Source organism: Chanos chanos, chromosome 5 (genome assembly GCF_902362185.1).
Source record: "Chanos chanos chromosome 5, fChaCha1.1, whole genome shotgun sequence".
Lineage (NCBI taxonomy): Eukaryota > Metazoa > Chordata > Actinopteri > Gonorynchiformes > Chanidae > Chanos > Chanos chanos.
The window spans coordinates 49190815-49209146 of NC_044499.1; the positions used below are offsets into that span (position 1 = coordinate 49190815).

Consider the following 18332-nt stretch of genomic DNA (forward strand, 5'->3'; position numbering starts at 1 on the left):
TTTAAATAGACAATTAGGTGCATTCAAACACAATCTGTAAACATTCCTGTCTAATCTGGAGACCTAGGCTTTATGTAACCTAATCTACTGTAGTCATGGAAACCTGCGAGTTGTCATGGAAAACATGAACGACGAAGCAAGGAGAATCGTCAGTGACAAGCAAACGATTTGAGGTGTTCGTTAACGAAAAATGAAGTCTTTAAGTATTGCTATGTCATCAGCCCAGTTTTTGACTGAACTGTAACACTACCCTCCCCCAAAATAGTACAAAATGGATTTTAACACAGTTTAAAGACTCTTCTCACGTTTGGTTTTCTGACCAGCCTGACCAGGTCTTTGGATCTAAACTGAGATCATTGGCTTTAGATGTTTAAGTTTCACCCAAATTAAGACAATAACGAGAAAGAATATGTTTCTTTAAGCTTTATTCCAGTGAGAAAAGGGGTATTTGACGGTCTGAATAATACTGGGGAGATCTCAGCAGTGAACAGACCAGAGGAAGGCGAAACACTGCCATCTGCTGCTGACCAAATGTCATTTGCACAAACGTCTGGAATCTGTTATCATATTCTGTTACATATTCACCCACTATTAGGGTTATCATGCTTATGTATTATTATTATTATTATTATTATTATTATTAACAATAAGACAAATACACTAAAACCTATATATAAACAATAAAACTTGATCGTACAGGGAATTAAAAATATTTCTGACTGCTCCGGTCTCTTATTAGGCATGATGATATCAGTATTTCTACAATATTTATTGGCAATGCTGCTCTGTCATTTTCTATGTGTCTTAATGTCTCTGTGTGAGTTTATGGTGTTGAGTTTTATGTTAATAAGGATGTCAAAGCAATCTTTTGTGATTGTTCATGTTTAACACTGTCAGAGGAATGCATCTGTCTTAAACAGTCTCTGTAATTGTTGATCGTTGTCTTGCAGTTTGTGTAGGTCTCTGTCAATTAAGTGGCCTACACACACACACACACACACACACACACACACACGTACACACACGCACACACACACACACACACACACACACACACGCGCACACACACACATACACACACACACACACAAATACACAAATACACACTCTGCTCTCTATGTGGTCTGTGTATCCTGTATGTTGTCCAATTTGCCTCTGGTTTGATGGCTTGTGTTTGTATATTTAATATGATTGATGATTATTATGCAGAATGCTGGGAATGAAGTTAAATACTGACATATTTTTTTTTTTTAAATATTGGCAATATTATTTTTTGAAAACCATGTGTTGAGGTTTTGTTCATGTTCTTCGTGTTTGCATAACCGACGTCTTCCTCATTCCACACATTCTCAGTGTTGCTTTGCTGTTTGTCTCATGTCTCTGGGAGTCTTTAGGAATTGGATATTATCTATGAGAATATGTCTGACCCACTATAGTTAACGGATGAATATGAGTATTATTGTTTGACACTGAACAAGGAATTCATAGGCCCAACATGGGCTGTCCCAATGTCACACCTGTAAGCCTTACACTAAAGATGAAATATATTTCTATTTTTGATTCACTTCACTTCACAAAGCAAGACGGACAACTCCTGCAGAAATAGACACTGTTTGTTGAAGTGCACTTGATTTCAAATCGCAATGTTATTTTTCTTACCTTGGAAACTTTCTTTTTTTGTTCTGTTGTGGAACAATAAATAAAATAAACGAAAAGTCTATTGAGTCAGTATCCTTTCAAATGGCATTTAGCAAGAATCACATCATTTCCATTGAAATCTGTAACCAAAATATCCTTTACTAAAACTCTGTTGTTTTAGTAAGAGCTCCGTAGCTCTGTAAAGCTTTTCTCTTCAGTAAGAGTAGAATTAAAAAAAAAGAAAAAAAAAAAAGCAAATCAAGAAAGGGAATTATAGCAGGACATTATATTGAAATGGTCTTAAATCCATAATAATAACTTACATCCAGGAGTCCTCTCATGTTTGTACAAGCTTTAGAAAGATCCATTTTTTACATGCAGGAATGCTTTGCCTGACCAAATCAAGGCATATATCTTCTATGTTGGAAGTAATCCCCTCTGTGCTGGTCTTGATGATCTTTGATTACCCAGGAGTTGAGCAAAGTACTCACAATGCCTCTATTAGCCCCTAAGTACGTCTTTAAGTCCAAGGGATAAGAAAGACAAATGGTTGTCCAGATGGTCGTATGAAATCAGATTGGACTTTAGTCCCACAAAATTGAAAAGTAAAATTCTACTTTAAATCAGATAATGGTTAAAAGTAATACTTACCAAACTTATTAAAGATTCCTAATCTGTTTAAGAATATAGACATATAAATAAGATGGCTATTAAGTCTGTTAGGTAGTGTTTTTTATTAAGAGTTACAACAACAACAACAAAAAAAAGCGACGCTTCTAGATGAGACCCAAGTTTTTTTTTTTTTTTTTCTGAACACTAATATTTTTTCTGTTGTTTATTACCAAGAATGACAGCCTGAGGTTTCAAGCAAATAGAACAAATGTGGAAGTCATGTTCAAAGAATTCTCATTCTCAGCCGAAACAAGAATGATTCAACTTCCTGACCAACAGATGGAGACATATGCCTCCAAAAACGTCACTTTCTTTCTTCATGCTCTTTCAAATGACCTTCAGTCTTTTCTTTGTGTCTCTCCCCTTCATTCTCTCGCTCTCTCTCTCTCTCTCCCCCACACACACACAAACACACACACACACGCACACACCCGAACCCGTTACTCTCACCACACAGAACATTGTTAGATTCACAGAAGACCATTTCCTGGTGGTTTTGATGCTTAATGGCCTTTTGTGGTCTTAGAGTGTTTGTGCAGCACACCTGGAGCTGGGGATGTACCGTGTCCATGAGGACCACTGAAAATGCTCCAGTCAGTTGGCCTGATTCTGTGGCCGATCTCTCACCGTGGCCCCGCGCATAGTGCAATTACCCCGGCCCAGCTGTGGACTCCTCTGGGAGGCCGGGCCAGGGGCCACCTCCCTGTCGCTCTCACGGCCCATACAGAACCACAGAAACGGATCCGCAGGGGACACCGAGCGGCACCAACGCAAGTGTCCGAACCCGCTGGGAGTCCGGGGTCGGGCCGGGCTGAGGGCTTCTTCTCATTTGACTTCCTTTTCGACAAGCCTGTTATAATCATGTCCAGAGCGGCTGGATATTGAAATAAAGTGCCTTTTTTTCTCATAAAACACATGACTTTTATGTCACTGACAGTGTAGAACAGCCCGGAGCATGGCTGTTAGTCAGGTTGGCTCAGAGGAAATCTCACAGCGCTTTCATTTGGAGTCCTTAGCCAGATGCTTGCTGGGAACTATGGTAATTGGCCTTAGTCTCTCTCAGTTACCTTAGGAGGTGGCAGAGAATCAGAGGAGAAGATTCAGGTCAGGTTCCAGAGATGCTAGCCTGGATGTTTTACTAGATTAATCAATATGCACATCATATAAAACTAAGTTACACAACTCGAGGTCATCAATTTCTAATCTTGGCCCGGCGAGCGTATTGGAGGAATAATTTACTGAGGGGGACAAATTTTGGATAATTCCCCTTTTTTGAAGGAGTACGCACAACGGTCTTTTAAAACCGACGAACAAAAGCACAAACAAATAAAACTACGTTCGTTTTTTTGGAGCTGTTCTACTGGATTCTCAATTCTAACAGCGCGTCTTGTAAAAATGATCTCTGTTTTCCTCTTTAAGCCTTTCCATTGGAAGCCTTTTTAAAATGAAAAGCACATGATGTATTATTTTTTTTTTCCCCTAGGTTGTCGTCCCATTTCATGCCACTCTCCCATAATGAAAAAAAAAGAAAAAAAAAAGAAAACACAACTACAAAAAAAAAAAAAAATCGGAAAAAAAAAGAAAGAGGCACATCTGTGGAACAGTGCTAATTATTGGCAAATACGGGAGAGAATGAAGTTGGAATTGATGGTGCTTCAGATCCCCTTCCAAGTGCCTGTGCCCACAATGGCGTTGTTCTTTTCATCTCCCCGTTTGCCGTTGTTTTACTGCGGTGCGTCGATCCTCCGGGCCTTTGCCAAGAACGGCTGATATTTATTAGAGAACTGTCATGTCATAAGCTGCAGAGAATCACCGGCCCGACCCGGAGAGACCCAGACCGACCCAGACCGACTCTGATACTGGTGGGAGCACCCAAGTCATAAAAGAAGAAAAGAAAACTTTTTTTTTTCTTTTTCTTTTCTTTTCTTTCTTTTTTTTTATTGTAGTTTTTTGCTACTTCCAGCTCTGTTGAAAAGTCTTGTGTTTGCTTTCAGAACGTTGTATTTGATTTCAGCCATGAAATCTGAATGTTTCAAAAACGGTAATAAATGGTGATCCATAACTCAAAACAATGTTCAATAAGATCGCTGTATGATATCAAAACGTAACGACCTCAAATTACCCACAGTCACAACAAAGCACATTAAATGTTATTTGTGCTAGTGTAAGTTATGAGGATGAGGATTGGGGAAATGTGCACTGAAGCTGGACATGCCTCAGACATGACTCTAGTGTGTAAAAAAGCCACATAAATCTGTTCACTGGACCATGGGGATTCAATACGATACACCCACTGTCATGGGTTTTTAGAAGACAGTTCAACCCATAACAGATTCACCCACAGTTAAATGAACTCTGAGTGACAAGTGTGTGACAATATTAACACTCTCTGAGTTGATTTAATACTTTTTTAAAGTGTCTTTTTGTTGTAAAGTCAAAAACGTGCCACTGAACATGGGGAAAATTTGTATTTAACACGGCCCAACTTGTATCAAAACATGCCTTTATATAATTGCGGTTTAACATCATGACCATTGATTCTACTGTGCAGTGTGGCACTGTTATATATGTAGTTCTATACACAGCTATAAAATTATACACATCGCTAGGTCCCCAGGTGGTATTAGACTGTTTTTAATCAGATGCTTTGCAACTTAAATAATAAAAGATGCATGATCTAATTATGAAATATCATGTAAATATGCAGGTTATTGGCCACGCTCAAGTTTTTTTTTCTTTTTTTTAAAAACAAGAAGTTTGAAATGGGGGAAAAAAACAGTAAAAAAAAGCATGAGGAACAGAAAGAGCTTGCATGGAGCGAATACAGATGACTGTACGTATATGGTGATGACTATGCTGTGTGGACACTGGGACACAAAGCAGAGCCAGACAGAGCAGGGTGTGACAATACACCTGACATCAGAACTCACACTTCCTTTCTCATCAGGTCAAACGTTTCCCTTTCCCAAAAAAACAAACGTACATTCTGGAGCCAAACACACAGTCACATGGGCTAATATATACAGCAAGGTGTTTTTAACCTGTTCCTCACTACTGTAGGTTTATTTTAAGGGGGGGGGGGGGGTGGTGTTGAAGCCAGGGTGTGTGTGGTCTGAGGGACACCTCTCCGTCTCTTGCCTTCGACATCTTCGGCTCCCTTGACATGACAAGCGGAGGCCTGACTGTTTTTATTAGCTCTGCTTATAATTAGTCTTGGACTGAACGAGATACGAGATCCCAAGATTATTTTCACATGCTCGTTATGTGGTTTTATTAATCCAATAAAAGGGCAAAGTTGTGAAAACCCTTTTCTGTTTAGCTTTTGAAATAACGGCCTCTTCTTCCTCTGTTTTTGTTTTTTTTTTCTTTTTCTTTTCCTCCCTCCTCTTGAAGAGCCCCCCCCCTCCCCTCCCCCTCCCATAAATTCCTGCATGTTCAACGACAGTCTGTTTATGCTTTCATGGTTAATTAGCACACCTTCCCTTTTCTGGGAAATTATGACATTCCACAGAAGTGTGGTGTTGTGCCCCGGGATTGGTGCCTTTAAACTTCCTGTCATCAAAAGAATGCATCAGAACATACTCATTGTGTTTTTGAATGGGGCTTCCTTGATCTTTTGATCACATGTCTGTAAAAGATTATCTGAAGTCTTTACTCAGCCTTAGCCTTTTTGGATGAGCAGGCCTGATTACAACAACAACAAAAAAAATCGCACCTAATGAAAGAGAGCTTCGCGTTCTATCGCTACATGATTCAGTATCGAGGAGAAATACAAACACCCTTGAGGGCCACATGATTCCAATCATCTGACGACGAACGACCGCTGTCAGATTTTCCCCCACAAAAATCATAACAGAGTAGAAAACATAACCAAAATGACACCACATAACCGAGGCTCACAATGACCAATCTGTCGATATGATGTCTCAGAAACATGTGCGCTATAACAGTTTTTCATTTTTTTTAAATTTTTTTTTTATAACAGACTACACACAGAGTCGAGCTACTTGCTGAGTGAATTATGTCGTTTGCAGAGTTCCCTCGCTGATGTGGTACGACCTCAAGAGTCATTAGCACTCTCCAAACAAGAAAAGGCCCTTTCAATGCAACGAAACACAGAGCACCATGATCAAGCGCCATTCCCATACACGCTAGCGGTCTATACAGAGTGTCACCAGCTCCAGTGTTCCGCTAATAAAGCTAGCAAAGTGCACTGAGAGCTTCATTTACAAACCATATGGCCGTAATCCCAAAGCCAGCCACTCCATCCCTGCTAAACCGCCTTACATATGCAGGAGCAGGAACGTAACCCTCTGCAAGGCAAGGTTAGACAAATATGCTATGCATAATTTACAGCCTATGCATAATACAGTCTTGTAAACCAACAGTGCTTTCATTTAATGAATACCATTGACAGTGAATATCAAATGGCAAACATAGGTCACCAGCAAAACCTGACAATGCCAAACCAATTACGACGGAATTTCAAGGCATGGGAAATGTACTCCAATTTTGCTCTGTGAAATCTCACTTTGATATTCCTGTCTTGATTTGATAAAAGCTTCGCAACGCTAGAAAATCTGGACTTTAACAAACAGATGAGAAACGAACGATAATGGCAACAGAAAAACTGAAAAATATTGAAAGGTTTTTGGAGCGATGCCCTAATAAATTAAATTGAATCCATGTTCAGGTCTTTCCCACAGACTCTCAGCAAGTAACTCCTTTCTTGAGAAGGCTAAATAATTTGATGACATGTTATTTTTTTTTCCCCCCTCTGTTTTAAGAAAAAAAGAAAAAAATACCTTCCCTGTAAGCTGTGAGAGAAACTCATAAAAGCCATAAAGCCTCTTTGAAAAGCTGCATATTTGTGGTGAATAATTTGCTGGGTAATTACTAGACATGCTCAGAATAGCACCTGTGGTAGGCAGCATTCACTCCACTGTTGCTGGGTATGCATCCCGTGGGGTGGTTCAACACTTGAACCCAGTGTCTTGTGAGGTCTACCAAAGTTCCCTGTGAATCTATAGCTGAGGTTTTCCATTGCCACTAAACTGTTTTTTTTTTTTTTAAAAAAAGGGTTAGGCTTGGAATCGAGAGAGAGAGAGAGACATTTTTAAAGCACATTTGGACGGCGGACTGAGAGGAGATAGCTTAGCTTTTTAGTTTGAGCTGGTGTCAAATTGTCAGAAAGTCAAGTTTTGTTTTGGTTTTGTTTTGTTTTGAATTAAAAATGAGGTTTCTACAGAGTCGAAGACTCTGACATATCAGCCATTTTGCATGCTACTAACATTTCTCATTAAATACATCTCCATATTTCCGTGGCTTCTGGAACATATTTTGAAACTCTGGCATATTGGGATAGGGTGTACGCAGTGTGAACACGCTGTGTGGGGATCAACAGTAAAACCCATGTGACCGAGTTCAAATAACCTCTATGTCAAAAGCAGATTCAGCCACTGGTTCAACCTGATCTAAAGAACAACAGTGAAAACCGTGTTCCAAATATGAGATTTGCTCAGGCCGAAGGTTTTTATAATCACGTGGATATAACGGCCCCAGAAAATGATATATTGTGCGGTCATATATGTTATTGGAATAGTGAAGATATGCCAAATGAGGAAAAATGTGCACTGGCTGCATGGTTGATAAATCAGAACCTTAGACTCTGGGAAAAAAAAAAATGCAAATTCAGCTGACGTATTGTAGGAAATAATCCATGCTCCGTTCAAATGGTTAATTCACTGCTTATAAATTTGTCCTTTTATGGTTTAAGATAAAGTTTTTTTTTGTAATGCTTACTGATGGTTTCTGTCATATTCATTTATTCTCCTCTCTCCTTTTTCCCTTTTCATATGCGCAATTATACACCTCATTACCCTGGCTTTCCTAAATAAAACTAGCTATACTCGGTGTGCCCAGTGAGTGACAGGAAACAGAGGTTAAGGATTGTAAAGGCATTTTTCAAAATGTATTGCATTTGTGGTTCTGCTAATGATTCTGCGCTGACTGAATGACTGTTTATCATCTGGCTCAATCCCTAATATTATAAACATTCTTCAGAATGAGAGATTATCAAAAACATCAACTATTTACCCTAGCTTATATTCAATAATTCTATTTTTCCATTACACTTCTCTGACAAAAACTGGTTACGGCGCAATTCGGCCCAAAAGCTCAGGGCTTTTCTGCCACATCTCTGTGTTCTTGAAATAATGTGGATAAAATCGAATTTGTGTGGCATGTTATTGTTTCGTTGCGGGCGTAATTCTACAAACATGTACGCTTAAAATTGTTAACAGATAGTACAGCAGCTCCACCGAGAGAAATGAAAGACTTCAAGGCCGAAAAAATCTCTTTGCAGAGACAGCACTTCTGTCGAGCTTGAGCCAATTTCCTTGTCTTTATCTCAATATCTGTTGCTAACCTGTGTGGTCGGTGGCTTAGTTAGTACACCATATGAACCTTTAGTTTTTTCTCGACATCATTCCAAAAAGGAGTTTAACGTTGTGTTTATATGACTTTAACGTTGTCTTAGCTCTTTCCCATAAAAATATCCCTTGCTGGCGGCCTCACCGAATCTGGATTGCATCTGAGTCTTATTTATGCTCAGGCTGTTATCACGATAAAACATGCCCGGAGCCTGTGTTTTCTGTGCTCAAACCCAAAGACAGTTTAAAAACAGTCCGAGAATGACAGGGAATAAGCGTAGCGTACAATCAGGCCGGCCATGTGGTGAACTGTGTGATCTTTCTTTTCTTTGGCGATGACAGACGTGACAGATGACAAGTCACACAGTCTTTCAGGAGAGCTCACACTCTTTGTCTTTCTCTCACTCTTCCTCTTTTTCAAAAGTCATTGAGGAGGAGAGAGAGAGAGAGAGAGAAAGAGAGAAAGAGAGAGAGACAGAGAGAGAGAGAGAGAAAGAGAGAGAGAGAGTCATAGCTAAGGCATGTGGTACAAAGATTAGACAATGTTATGCAGGGACATAAAGTCTACTGACTTCCAGTTGCACGGGCTTTAAGCTCACTCACTATTCAACTGTTCTCTGATTTTCATTTCTTTTAGTCAGTGAACCGTCGATCAAGATAAACAGGTCTTTGTTCGGAAGACCTGGTGACAATAGTCGGAAAGATATCTGCGTGGTGATTCTGATAGTCGAAACTTCATGAAGCGTGAACAGTGTAACTTTGCTTCAGAGCTCCTGTCTGTCAGAGATCAGAGAGCAGTCTGAGAAATCTCAATGTTTGAACCTTTCACTGAGTTTTTTCTTTTTTGTGTTTGCGTTCCCTCAAGAGGGCAGTATTTGTACAAAGGAAACAAGATTAAAACGGGCCATGTGAAAGAAAAGTGTCAGACTACCTGGCCATTTGACCTCTAGTAGCCTCATTAAATATTTGTGTACAGCACAATATATAAATGATATGCAAAATTCCAAATCCAACATCTGATGGAATGAATGGAATTATGAAAACAAACACTAACTAAGCAACCTACCAAATTATTAGTGTGATACAAAAAAAAAAAAAAAAAAAATTGGAACAAATGACAATGGCATTGTCTGCATTGTTTCAAAAATATTTGACTTCTGGTACCCGTGAGAACCGGCGGGCGGGTAGACTACAGAGGTAATACAGTTTTGTAATCAGTAGCCAAGCACACCTTAATTTTGACACTTGACATAATTTTTGACACTCTAGATAAGGAACAGACCGAACGGAGTTGAAGAGTACACGTGCAGTAGTAGACGACTCGATCTCTCCGATGTGGTGCAACCTTCCAAACACACTCCGCGCGCCCCCACCGCCTCATCAGTAATCTGAATGAATTGGACGATCTGAATCCCTCCCACTTTGTGTAAGAGCTTAATTGTCAGGTTTTGCGAAACCTAAGGTACTTAAACGGCGCGAACGCCTCACGAATGGGTGAATTTGGTCAAGTTTCCGCGGTGAACATCTGGTAGGCTGAGCCGTTTTTTTGACTGTCAAGTATGCAGGTGTCTTTGGCGCTCGTGTACTCCAGCGCGGTACTGTTGCTGCTACAGGGATGTTTTACCGCCGTGCAAGGATGGAGGGTTTTGAAAAATGATGCGACAGAAATAATACCAGAATACACCGAAGAAATTCAGCAAGTAGAGGAGCAAAATATTCTATCTGACAACAATACTTTGAACCGTCCAAGAAACGGCGGAAGGAGGTCATCAGGAAACTCAAAGTCCTTTGGCAAGTATTTAACAACGTTTCAGCACAATCACATTTATAGGAAGTCTACCACATTTACGACGATTTTTAAACCGGGGGAGCTGATTTATCATACAGACAATAACCTGCCTTGATTTAACATACAGACTACTTAACCCTAATGAAATGTAATCTTACTTAGGTATTGGTTCTCGTGAAGTGTACGACTTCTTTCATTCAAATTGAACGGCAATTTATTAAGTTATTGCTGTTGCATTGTTTGGATCAAATTGGCTGACCACAGGTTGGTATCCTATGGCATTAATTACGGAGCCGTGATTAATAACCCTACGTCAATAGCACGATTAATATTTATGATAACAAAATTTGCAGATCTGCGCAAGTTCTTGAGCGACCCTCTCAAAAGCACGCCTGACATTAATGTAGACATGCGTTTGGAATTTTATGTTCTCTGTGAGAATGTGGAATTTGTAAAACCTCATAACGGAGGTCCGTTCTGCATTCAGCCAAGTTCAGCCCTGACTGCGCATTTACTGCGTTCTTCATGCAGTTCAGAAATGATGAGGAGCAAAGAGAAACATTTTGTTTGGATTACTACCGACATACTAGTTCTTCTTTCTTCTTCTTTTTTAAAGCTGTATAGGCACTTTCTGATTCCTAGTGAAAAAGCTGCATGAACATCTCCTCTGCACTTTTAATAATAATAATAATAATAATAATAATAATAATAATAATAATAATAATAATAACAACAACAATAATAATAGAATTGGAGATTTGAGAAGATCTTATACCTTTTGTTAGATGGTTTGCTCAGTGATACAATGACGCAGTAAAACAGACACAAACATAGTTATTGGTCCTGCATTTTGGGGAGTTTCAGAAAGCACAGTCAGATAAAAAAAAAAAAAAAAATTCAAACCTAACACTCACAAGTTACCATTGTGGGGCATTTCTTAACCACTGATATTTGAGCACCAGCATCAAACAGGTTGGCTGTTCTGAGCAATTTCAGTCAGACTATTTTTTTTTTTTCTGCCTGTGACGTTGATTACCATACGCAGACAGGATGGCATGGTTCAGTGGCTTCAACCCCTCATCAGCTCTTTCCACACCATTAGACGTTTCCTTACGTGCATTTTAAGCAGGTTATTGAAGCTGTGCACACGGAGGGAGAATTAGAGCTGAGGTGCCAGTAGATGTTTCGGGATGATGCTCTGTTGAGTTTGAGAATGGTGGGCAACAGGCATGTGTTTGTTTGCGGTTTCATCTTTTCACAAGATCGCAATAAAGGGATCCCACTATCAGGAGATCCATCATTTTTTTTTTTTTTTGCGGCATTTCCCCTCTTTTACACAATTAGTCAAGGTCTGCCCATTCCATAACTATTTAATTGCAACAGTATGTGTAGGAGTATATTAGAACGCTGCAGTCAGTTCTAAAGGGGATTTCTTCAGGGTATTTTGGAATAGCTATTTAAATGCAATGCTGCTTTACTGAATGACTCCCACCTGGGTCCAGTAAAAAAGCCGTGCTGAATTTTAAACGCATTTAGTTTTATGTGTTTCACTCTAATTTACATCACAGGTGTCAGGCTACATAAACATATATATATAGAAACAGATATTTTTTACTATTCCACTTACGATATTGGTTTGCTGCCTGAAACCTGGTATTTACGGCAACCAGACATTTGTTACAAATAGACATCAAATCATAATAATGAAGAAACAGGCCTCATGGTAAAGTGGTCAGACCTGCATCGTTTCTTGAATAAGAAACATAAGTGTTTTGGATATCTGATACATGGGAAATAACTAATAAAAATCAGAGAGGGCCTAAATCTTCACGAATTTCCAATGGGCGGAATGCTTTGTTGTGTCATAAAAGATAAGAGGTAAAGCAGGCGTGTTTGCGTGTTTTGGAATCTTTATACATGGGTCATCACACACACACACACACACACACACACACACACACACACACACCCATCTCCGGGTCCTGCGAGAGTACATTCAGCCATCTCTGGTGGTCAGCGAAGGGTCATGTTCGATATGTTGACCTGTTTCTGGCATCCTTCCAGATTCTTCCCACACGCACAGCAAGTGGAGCTCTTCTACGGTGCTCTCATATAACACAATATCAAGTTTTTCTCAGAGTGGAGGAAAAGAGGGAAGGACAGAGAAAACAGACACACACACACACACACACGCACACACACACACACACACACGCACATAAATCCTTTGTTCATCTTTGGAAAAAAAAGAGAGGCAAACAGGTCTCGGTACAGTGTTGTTTTATTTCACTGATACCTCCACGGCCTTGTGGTGTAATTCACACTGTCTTGTAAAAATAAATATGCTCTCTATCCAGAGGTCCGTTCTGATCTTGTGAGAGTTCCCAGGACAGTGTATTGTGTCATTCTAGCCATAATAATGTTCAGCGTATTGATTTTTACAGATTGCGTAGATCAGTGGAAGCATATCAGCTTTTAAGCTCTGTTTCCAAGTTAAGTCCACTAGTTCCGCTCCTGCTGACTTCTTTGCCAGGCATAGCAGCCTTTTACTGTATCCTCAGCTTGTCATCTCATAATCTCCTGCAATTGAGTGCACATATTAATTAGTCAAACTGAATCTTAGGATAACATCTCTCATACCCAAGTTTTGGTAAAAATGACAATCTGCTTGAAACCTCTATAGACTCTGTTTCTTCTCTTTTTTTTTTTTTGGAATAAACGACTCATTTTCTCTTTCTCGTCATTCTTTCCGTGCTGCAGGAGCTTCAGAGCTGAGCTGTCGAGAACGTCGGTTTACCCGTTACGTCACCGACGGCTCTTGCCGCAGTGCCGACCCCGTGAAGGAGCTGCTGTGTTCGGGCCAGTGCCTGCCGGCTCATCTCATGCCCAACTCCATCCTGCGTGGCAAGTGGTGGAGAACCAACTTGTCTGACTACCGCTGCATTCCCGCCCACTCCCGCACCCAGCGGGTACAACTCCAATGTCCGAACGGGCGCAGTCGGACGTATAAAATCCGCGTTGTCACGTCCTGCAAGTGCAAGCGCTACACCCGCCATCACAACCAATCAGATACCAAAGAGCCCACCACCCAGAAAACCAGACGCCCCAAGAAGCATTCCCGCCACTCTCATGGACGGGTTCGGAGCAAACTTCCTGTGATCAGCAGCAACTCTTACTGAAGGGTGAACCCCCTTTAACAGGTGTGAACTGTGACCAAAACAAGACGCTTTTACCACCACGTGCACGTATATATATATATATATATATGCATATATCCATTTCCTGCCCAAACGCCAGTCCTCGTCCAACAGGAGAAGAGATGACTAAAAAGACTGAAAAAGAGTCCAATGGAATCTTCTTTTTTTTCTTCTTTTAAACTGTTTTATGGATTTGGCTTCTTGTGTACCACTTACCAGCATTTACCGAGCCTCTGATGTTATTTCCAGAAAATTCTATCTTGTGTCAGATAGTTCAGAGTTGTCTTGACGTGTTTGATCCCTTGTAATAACAGAGACAGAGATATTTTATGATGCATTCCAGAGGACCGTATGAAACTATTTGGAATAAAAAAAAAGGTGGTACGCAGTTGTGGGAGATGTAATGTAAGATACCAGATTATCAGTTTATGATGATATTTCTCAGAAAGACCTTTTTTTTTTTTTTTTTTTTTTTTAAACATTAACAGAGTTCTTGTATAAATAGAAATTATTTCTGTGTAGACCAAGGAGATATTCGGTGACGCCAAAGTTAACCACCAGTAAAAATATTAGCTAGCCATCGCCGATTTCGGTGGAAATCAGACAGACTTGTTTATTGAGGTAAATGCTTGTGTTGCTGAACATAATATGTTGTAGTCTTTGGCTGCTCAGGAGCAGGGAGTTGTTCGGCCCCTGGAGATGTACTGCAGCTCCCAGACTGCTGAGGCCTGGCACTCACTATGGTCACTGCACGATCATAGCGCTAGCGCTAGCCCCGACAGGCTAGAGAATTACCCCCTCTTGGCCGGGCAAAGTCCCACAGCCCGGCCTCTCTATAGGAATCTGTCGGCACAGGAACCTGCTCCTCTTGTCAGTGACAGAGTGTGAGAACAGTTGTGTCAGCTCTCCAAGAAACCCAGTCCCCCCCGGGGGTTTAGGAGAGGCGTACGGTGTTCTTGTGACTCGCGTCCTAATTACTAAATAGTCTCATTCCTGTGTTTAGGATTTGAGTCATAAAAAGCTATTTCCTTTAGACGTGGTCAGTTCCTGTTTGTTAGAATAGCAGAAAAGGGGCCCACATGTGTGTGAGGGAGTCTCCAGTCTGCAGTTGTGCTGTGCTGTTGGCTTGGGGCAGAGTATTTGCAAAGCCCTTCTTTCAATGGAAAACATTTAGAGGTGCCCAGCCAATTACAATGACTAGCAGACAGCAACTGTAACCTAAAGTCCACTCAGGGTGCATAGCTGAGGACATGTACTCTTGCTCTCTCTTTCTCTCTCTCTCTCTCTCTCTCTCTCTCTCTCTCTCGTCTAGGCTATTATATTGATGGGAATAAAATAAAACCAGTTAAACTCTGATATTTTTGAGTGAAAGTTGATACGACACAGGATGTAAACACAGAGAAATGCAGAGAAACGCCAAGTAACACAGCCCTGTCTCCTACACACACACAAACACACACGCACACACACAACCTCTGAACACAGTCTCCTTGTACAGAAGTATCTCTAACGACAAATATTCAACACGTTTCCTCACATTGTTCAAAAACATTTAACGTTTTCTCCCCCCCCCCTCCCCCGCTGCTTCCCTCATTTGGGTTTTTTTCTAAACAGTGCTGACAATGTTTGCTTCTTTTTTCAATTGTGAGTTTTGAAATAGCAACTGGAAAGGATTTTTATCATGTAAGCAAAGTTGCCGTGTACAACATGCAGACCGTGTGTGCTGTACCTGTGTGGTCTGACAGAGAGGAGGCCTCTAAATCAGTGACTATTCAAAGGGACAAAAGGCGGGCCAACACGCTCTCGAACCCCGAGAAGGACTCTCACACACACACACACACACACACAAAAAGAAAAATGAACTGCATATTTATTTTTATGTCAACATCTAAGTTATTTATGCAAGTTTTTTTTTTTTTGTAGAGAATAATAACCATTATTGTACTATATGAAATAACAGTGAATTTCCTAACAACAACAACAACAGCAACAAAAAGAGTACATTAATAAAGAAGTAAATCAAAACATGTACGAGAAAGAAAGTGGTGTTGTCATTCTTTTTCGAGGGCGGCTTTGACAGGCCTTTTCTCCTCGGCGTCTGCATCAACGCGCCGGCCTCGTCTCGCGACGAGCTTCTATGTAAACAATGCGTCGCAATTAGGAAGTTTAGGTTTTTCGTAGCTCTTTGGAATGTCTAGCAGCCTCTTGACAAAAGGTGACGAAAAAAAAAAGTCGCACAAAAGAATTTCTGTCAGACATAAACGGTTCTGTCAAAGCAGCAGCAGCAGCTTCTTTTGTCAGAGGCAATGAACTGTAGCCATGGAATATCATTCAACCGTTTGTTTGTCTAAGCTCTTAGCATTACTCACTACCTGAGCTTTAGATTCTAAAGGAAACGTGAGTTTCCAGATTTTGGTTCACTTAATCTTGATGTCCTGGATGTTTGTCATGTCTGTTGTACGCTTGACTGCCCTGCGAATTTGCTTATGGAAGAACTCCCATAGTACATCTAACCAGGACCAAGCACCAAAGCACACAAAACTCAATGAGCTGTTTATGTTGCAGTTTATACAAATGGACTTTTATTCTAAACGTTCCAAATGCTCATGAAACTTAGGCAAAGGGTGTGTGTGTGTGTGTGTGTGTGTGTGTGTGAAAGAAAGAGAAAGAGAGAGAGAGAGAGAGAGAATTCAAAAGCAAAACAAAAAAAAGCAAATAGATTTTTTTTTTGAAGTCAAATGACTACCTTTTTTTTTTTTTCTTGGTGCCAACATTTAATAACAGACGTCCAATCTCACCTGATTGTCCGTTACTGCCTTTTTTGAAATTTCAGAAACTGAGTCATATCCACTGTCACTTCCAATGCCGTGCTTTCACTCAGACCTTCCTGGCAGGCATAAACTTTCCCCTCAAGTAATTCACAGGCAAGTGCTTAAGCCTGACGTGTGAGCGGTACCTCGGCACAGAACCGCTGACAAAGCATCTGCCCTGAATTAAGGCGCCTATACAGATTCATTACTCAGCAGCGACCTGGCACATTCTCCCCCTTTGCTGCCATGGAGGAAGACAAGGCTGTGCTGAGGTCAGCTGGGACCCAATCCTCAGAGCGTCTTTCACGCTTTAGTGACTTCTCGTCTGGGTCTCTTGCTGCGCGCGTTTTTTGACCAGACTTTTTGACACGCCATCTCAGGCGACTTGTGTGAATAGAAAATACATAACCAAAGGGAAGAGGGGTCAAACAGCAGTCAATGCTATGACAGATTGTTTACTAATAGTTTCATGACATGCCGATAATGACAAGTTCCGGTACAGGTATTTTGAAAAAGACAATGAACTTTGTAGACATAAGCACTAATTCCTCTTTGTTATAGTCAGTTGCGTGAATAGGTCTTGACCTCACCTGACTTGGTCTCTTAGTATTACTGTAAACTTAGTCATGATTTTTTTTTTTTTCACAGACCTTTGTTGATAGGATCTTTCAGCACATGATGCAAATCATTTAAACATTTAGTCTCCCCTGAGTTTTCTTGAGCACGCCATCTCTGTGCATCAGCTGACAGAAGAGACATGTCAAAAGGCAAAACCCCATCCACAGCAAAAAAAAAAACCAAACAAACAAAAAAACCCCACCGTTCTCGCATTCAAGGTCATTCACGTGCTTTGATTTAAAACTCTACGACTTCAGTCAAACGTCTCGTTTCGGCGCTTCAGTCGCCGTTGCTGTTTGATAGCGTCAAGATGCGCCGGGACAAGGGCAAATATTTGACGAGGTGGGAAGCTGAGAACCAAGAGTACGCGGATGTTTTGCCAAATTGAAATGAATGCCAGCCTAATGATCCGGATCATGTGTCACCTTTTAAAAATCCATCAGCCTCAGACACATGTCAAACTAATTGTTGCCTGCGCTGAATAAACAAAGTGAATCTTTTGGCAGCGATTTGAATCTGAAAGGACGAATAAACTTGAAGATCCAGTCATAGCTATGCAGTGGGCTTTGGCTCGTTCGAATCAGCAAAAGCCAGTCCTTTTCTCTCTTTCTTCCTTTCTTTCTCTCTTTTTTTTCTTTTTTTTTTGCAAACAATCTTTTAAATATTATGTTTCCTGTTAAGCCACTTGCACAATAGCTCCACTGTGCTGTGGACATCCAAGTTTTCAGGGAGGGATTTATTTACTCAAAAAAAAAGAAAAAAAAAGAAAGAAAAGAAGCATTCTTAATGCAATACGTGCTATTGGAAAGATTATCGATGATTACATAAACACAATTATGCCCCGGTTCATGCATCCTCATTTCCGCAGGTCTAACACATGTGAGCTATGATGGATGCGCCCAGAGACGGATGTTTGTGTTTCCGTCAGCCGCTCCCTTATCAGGTCATTCTTGCTCATACCTTACAAAACCAATCCAAACCAGAGTACAGTTTGGCATGGATGCGGAAAACACAAGTTTAACTAATTTTGTGTAATTCATGGTCAAGCGGATCTGCCGGGATAACGTTCCAAAGAACAGAGGGAGAAAGAGAGGGAGAGAGAGAGAGAAAGAGAGAGAGAGAAACAGAAACAGAGAGAAATGGTGAAGGAGCCTCAGTGAGACCTTAAAGGCCAGAG

At 40.6% G+C, this 18332-nt stretch overlaps 1 protein-coding gene across 1 annotated transcript; it reads left to right on the forward strand.

The window, feature by feature from the left end:
- The first annotated feature begins 10300 nt into the window (after positions 1-10300).
- sost (sclerostin) lies at positions 10301-13709 on the forward strand. The gene is made up of 2 exons (XM_030775879.1): positions 10301-10532; positions 13291-13709. The coding sequence occupies exons 1-2, from the start codon at positions 10301-10303 to the stop codon at positions 13707-13709; spliced, it is 651 nt and encodes a 216-aa protein (XP_030631739.1).
- Positions 13710-18332: the final 4623 nt, after the last annotated feature.

What these genes read in the sequence shown, in the direction of transcription:
- sost (XM_030775879.1), top strand. Translation starts at nt 10,301, where the DNA reads ATGCAGGTGTCTTTGGCGCTCGTGTACTCCAGCGCGGTACTGTTGCTG. An exon ending in AGGAAACTCAAAGTCCTTTG is followed by an intron (nt 10,533 to 13,290) that starts GCAAGTATTTAA and finishes TCCGTGCTGCAG; the next exon opens with GAGCTTCAGAGCTGAGCTGT.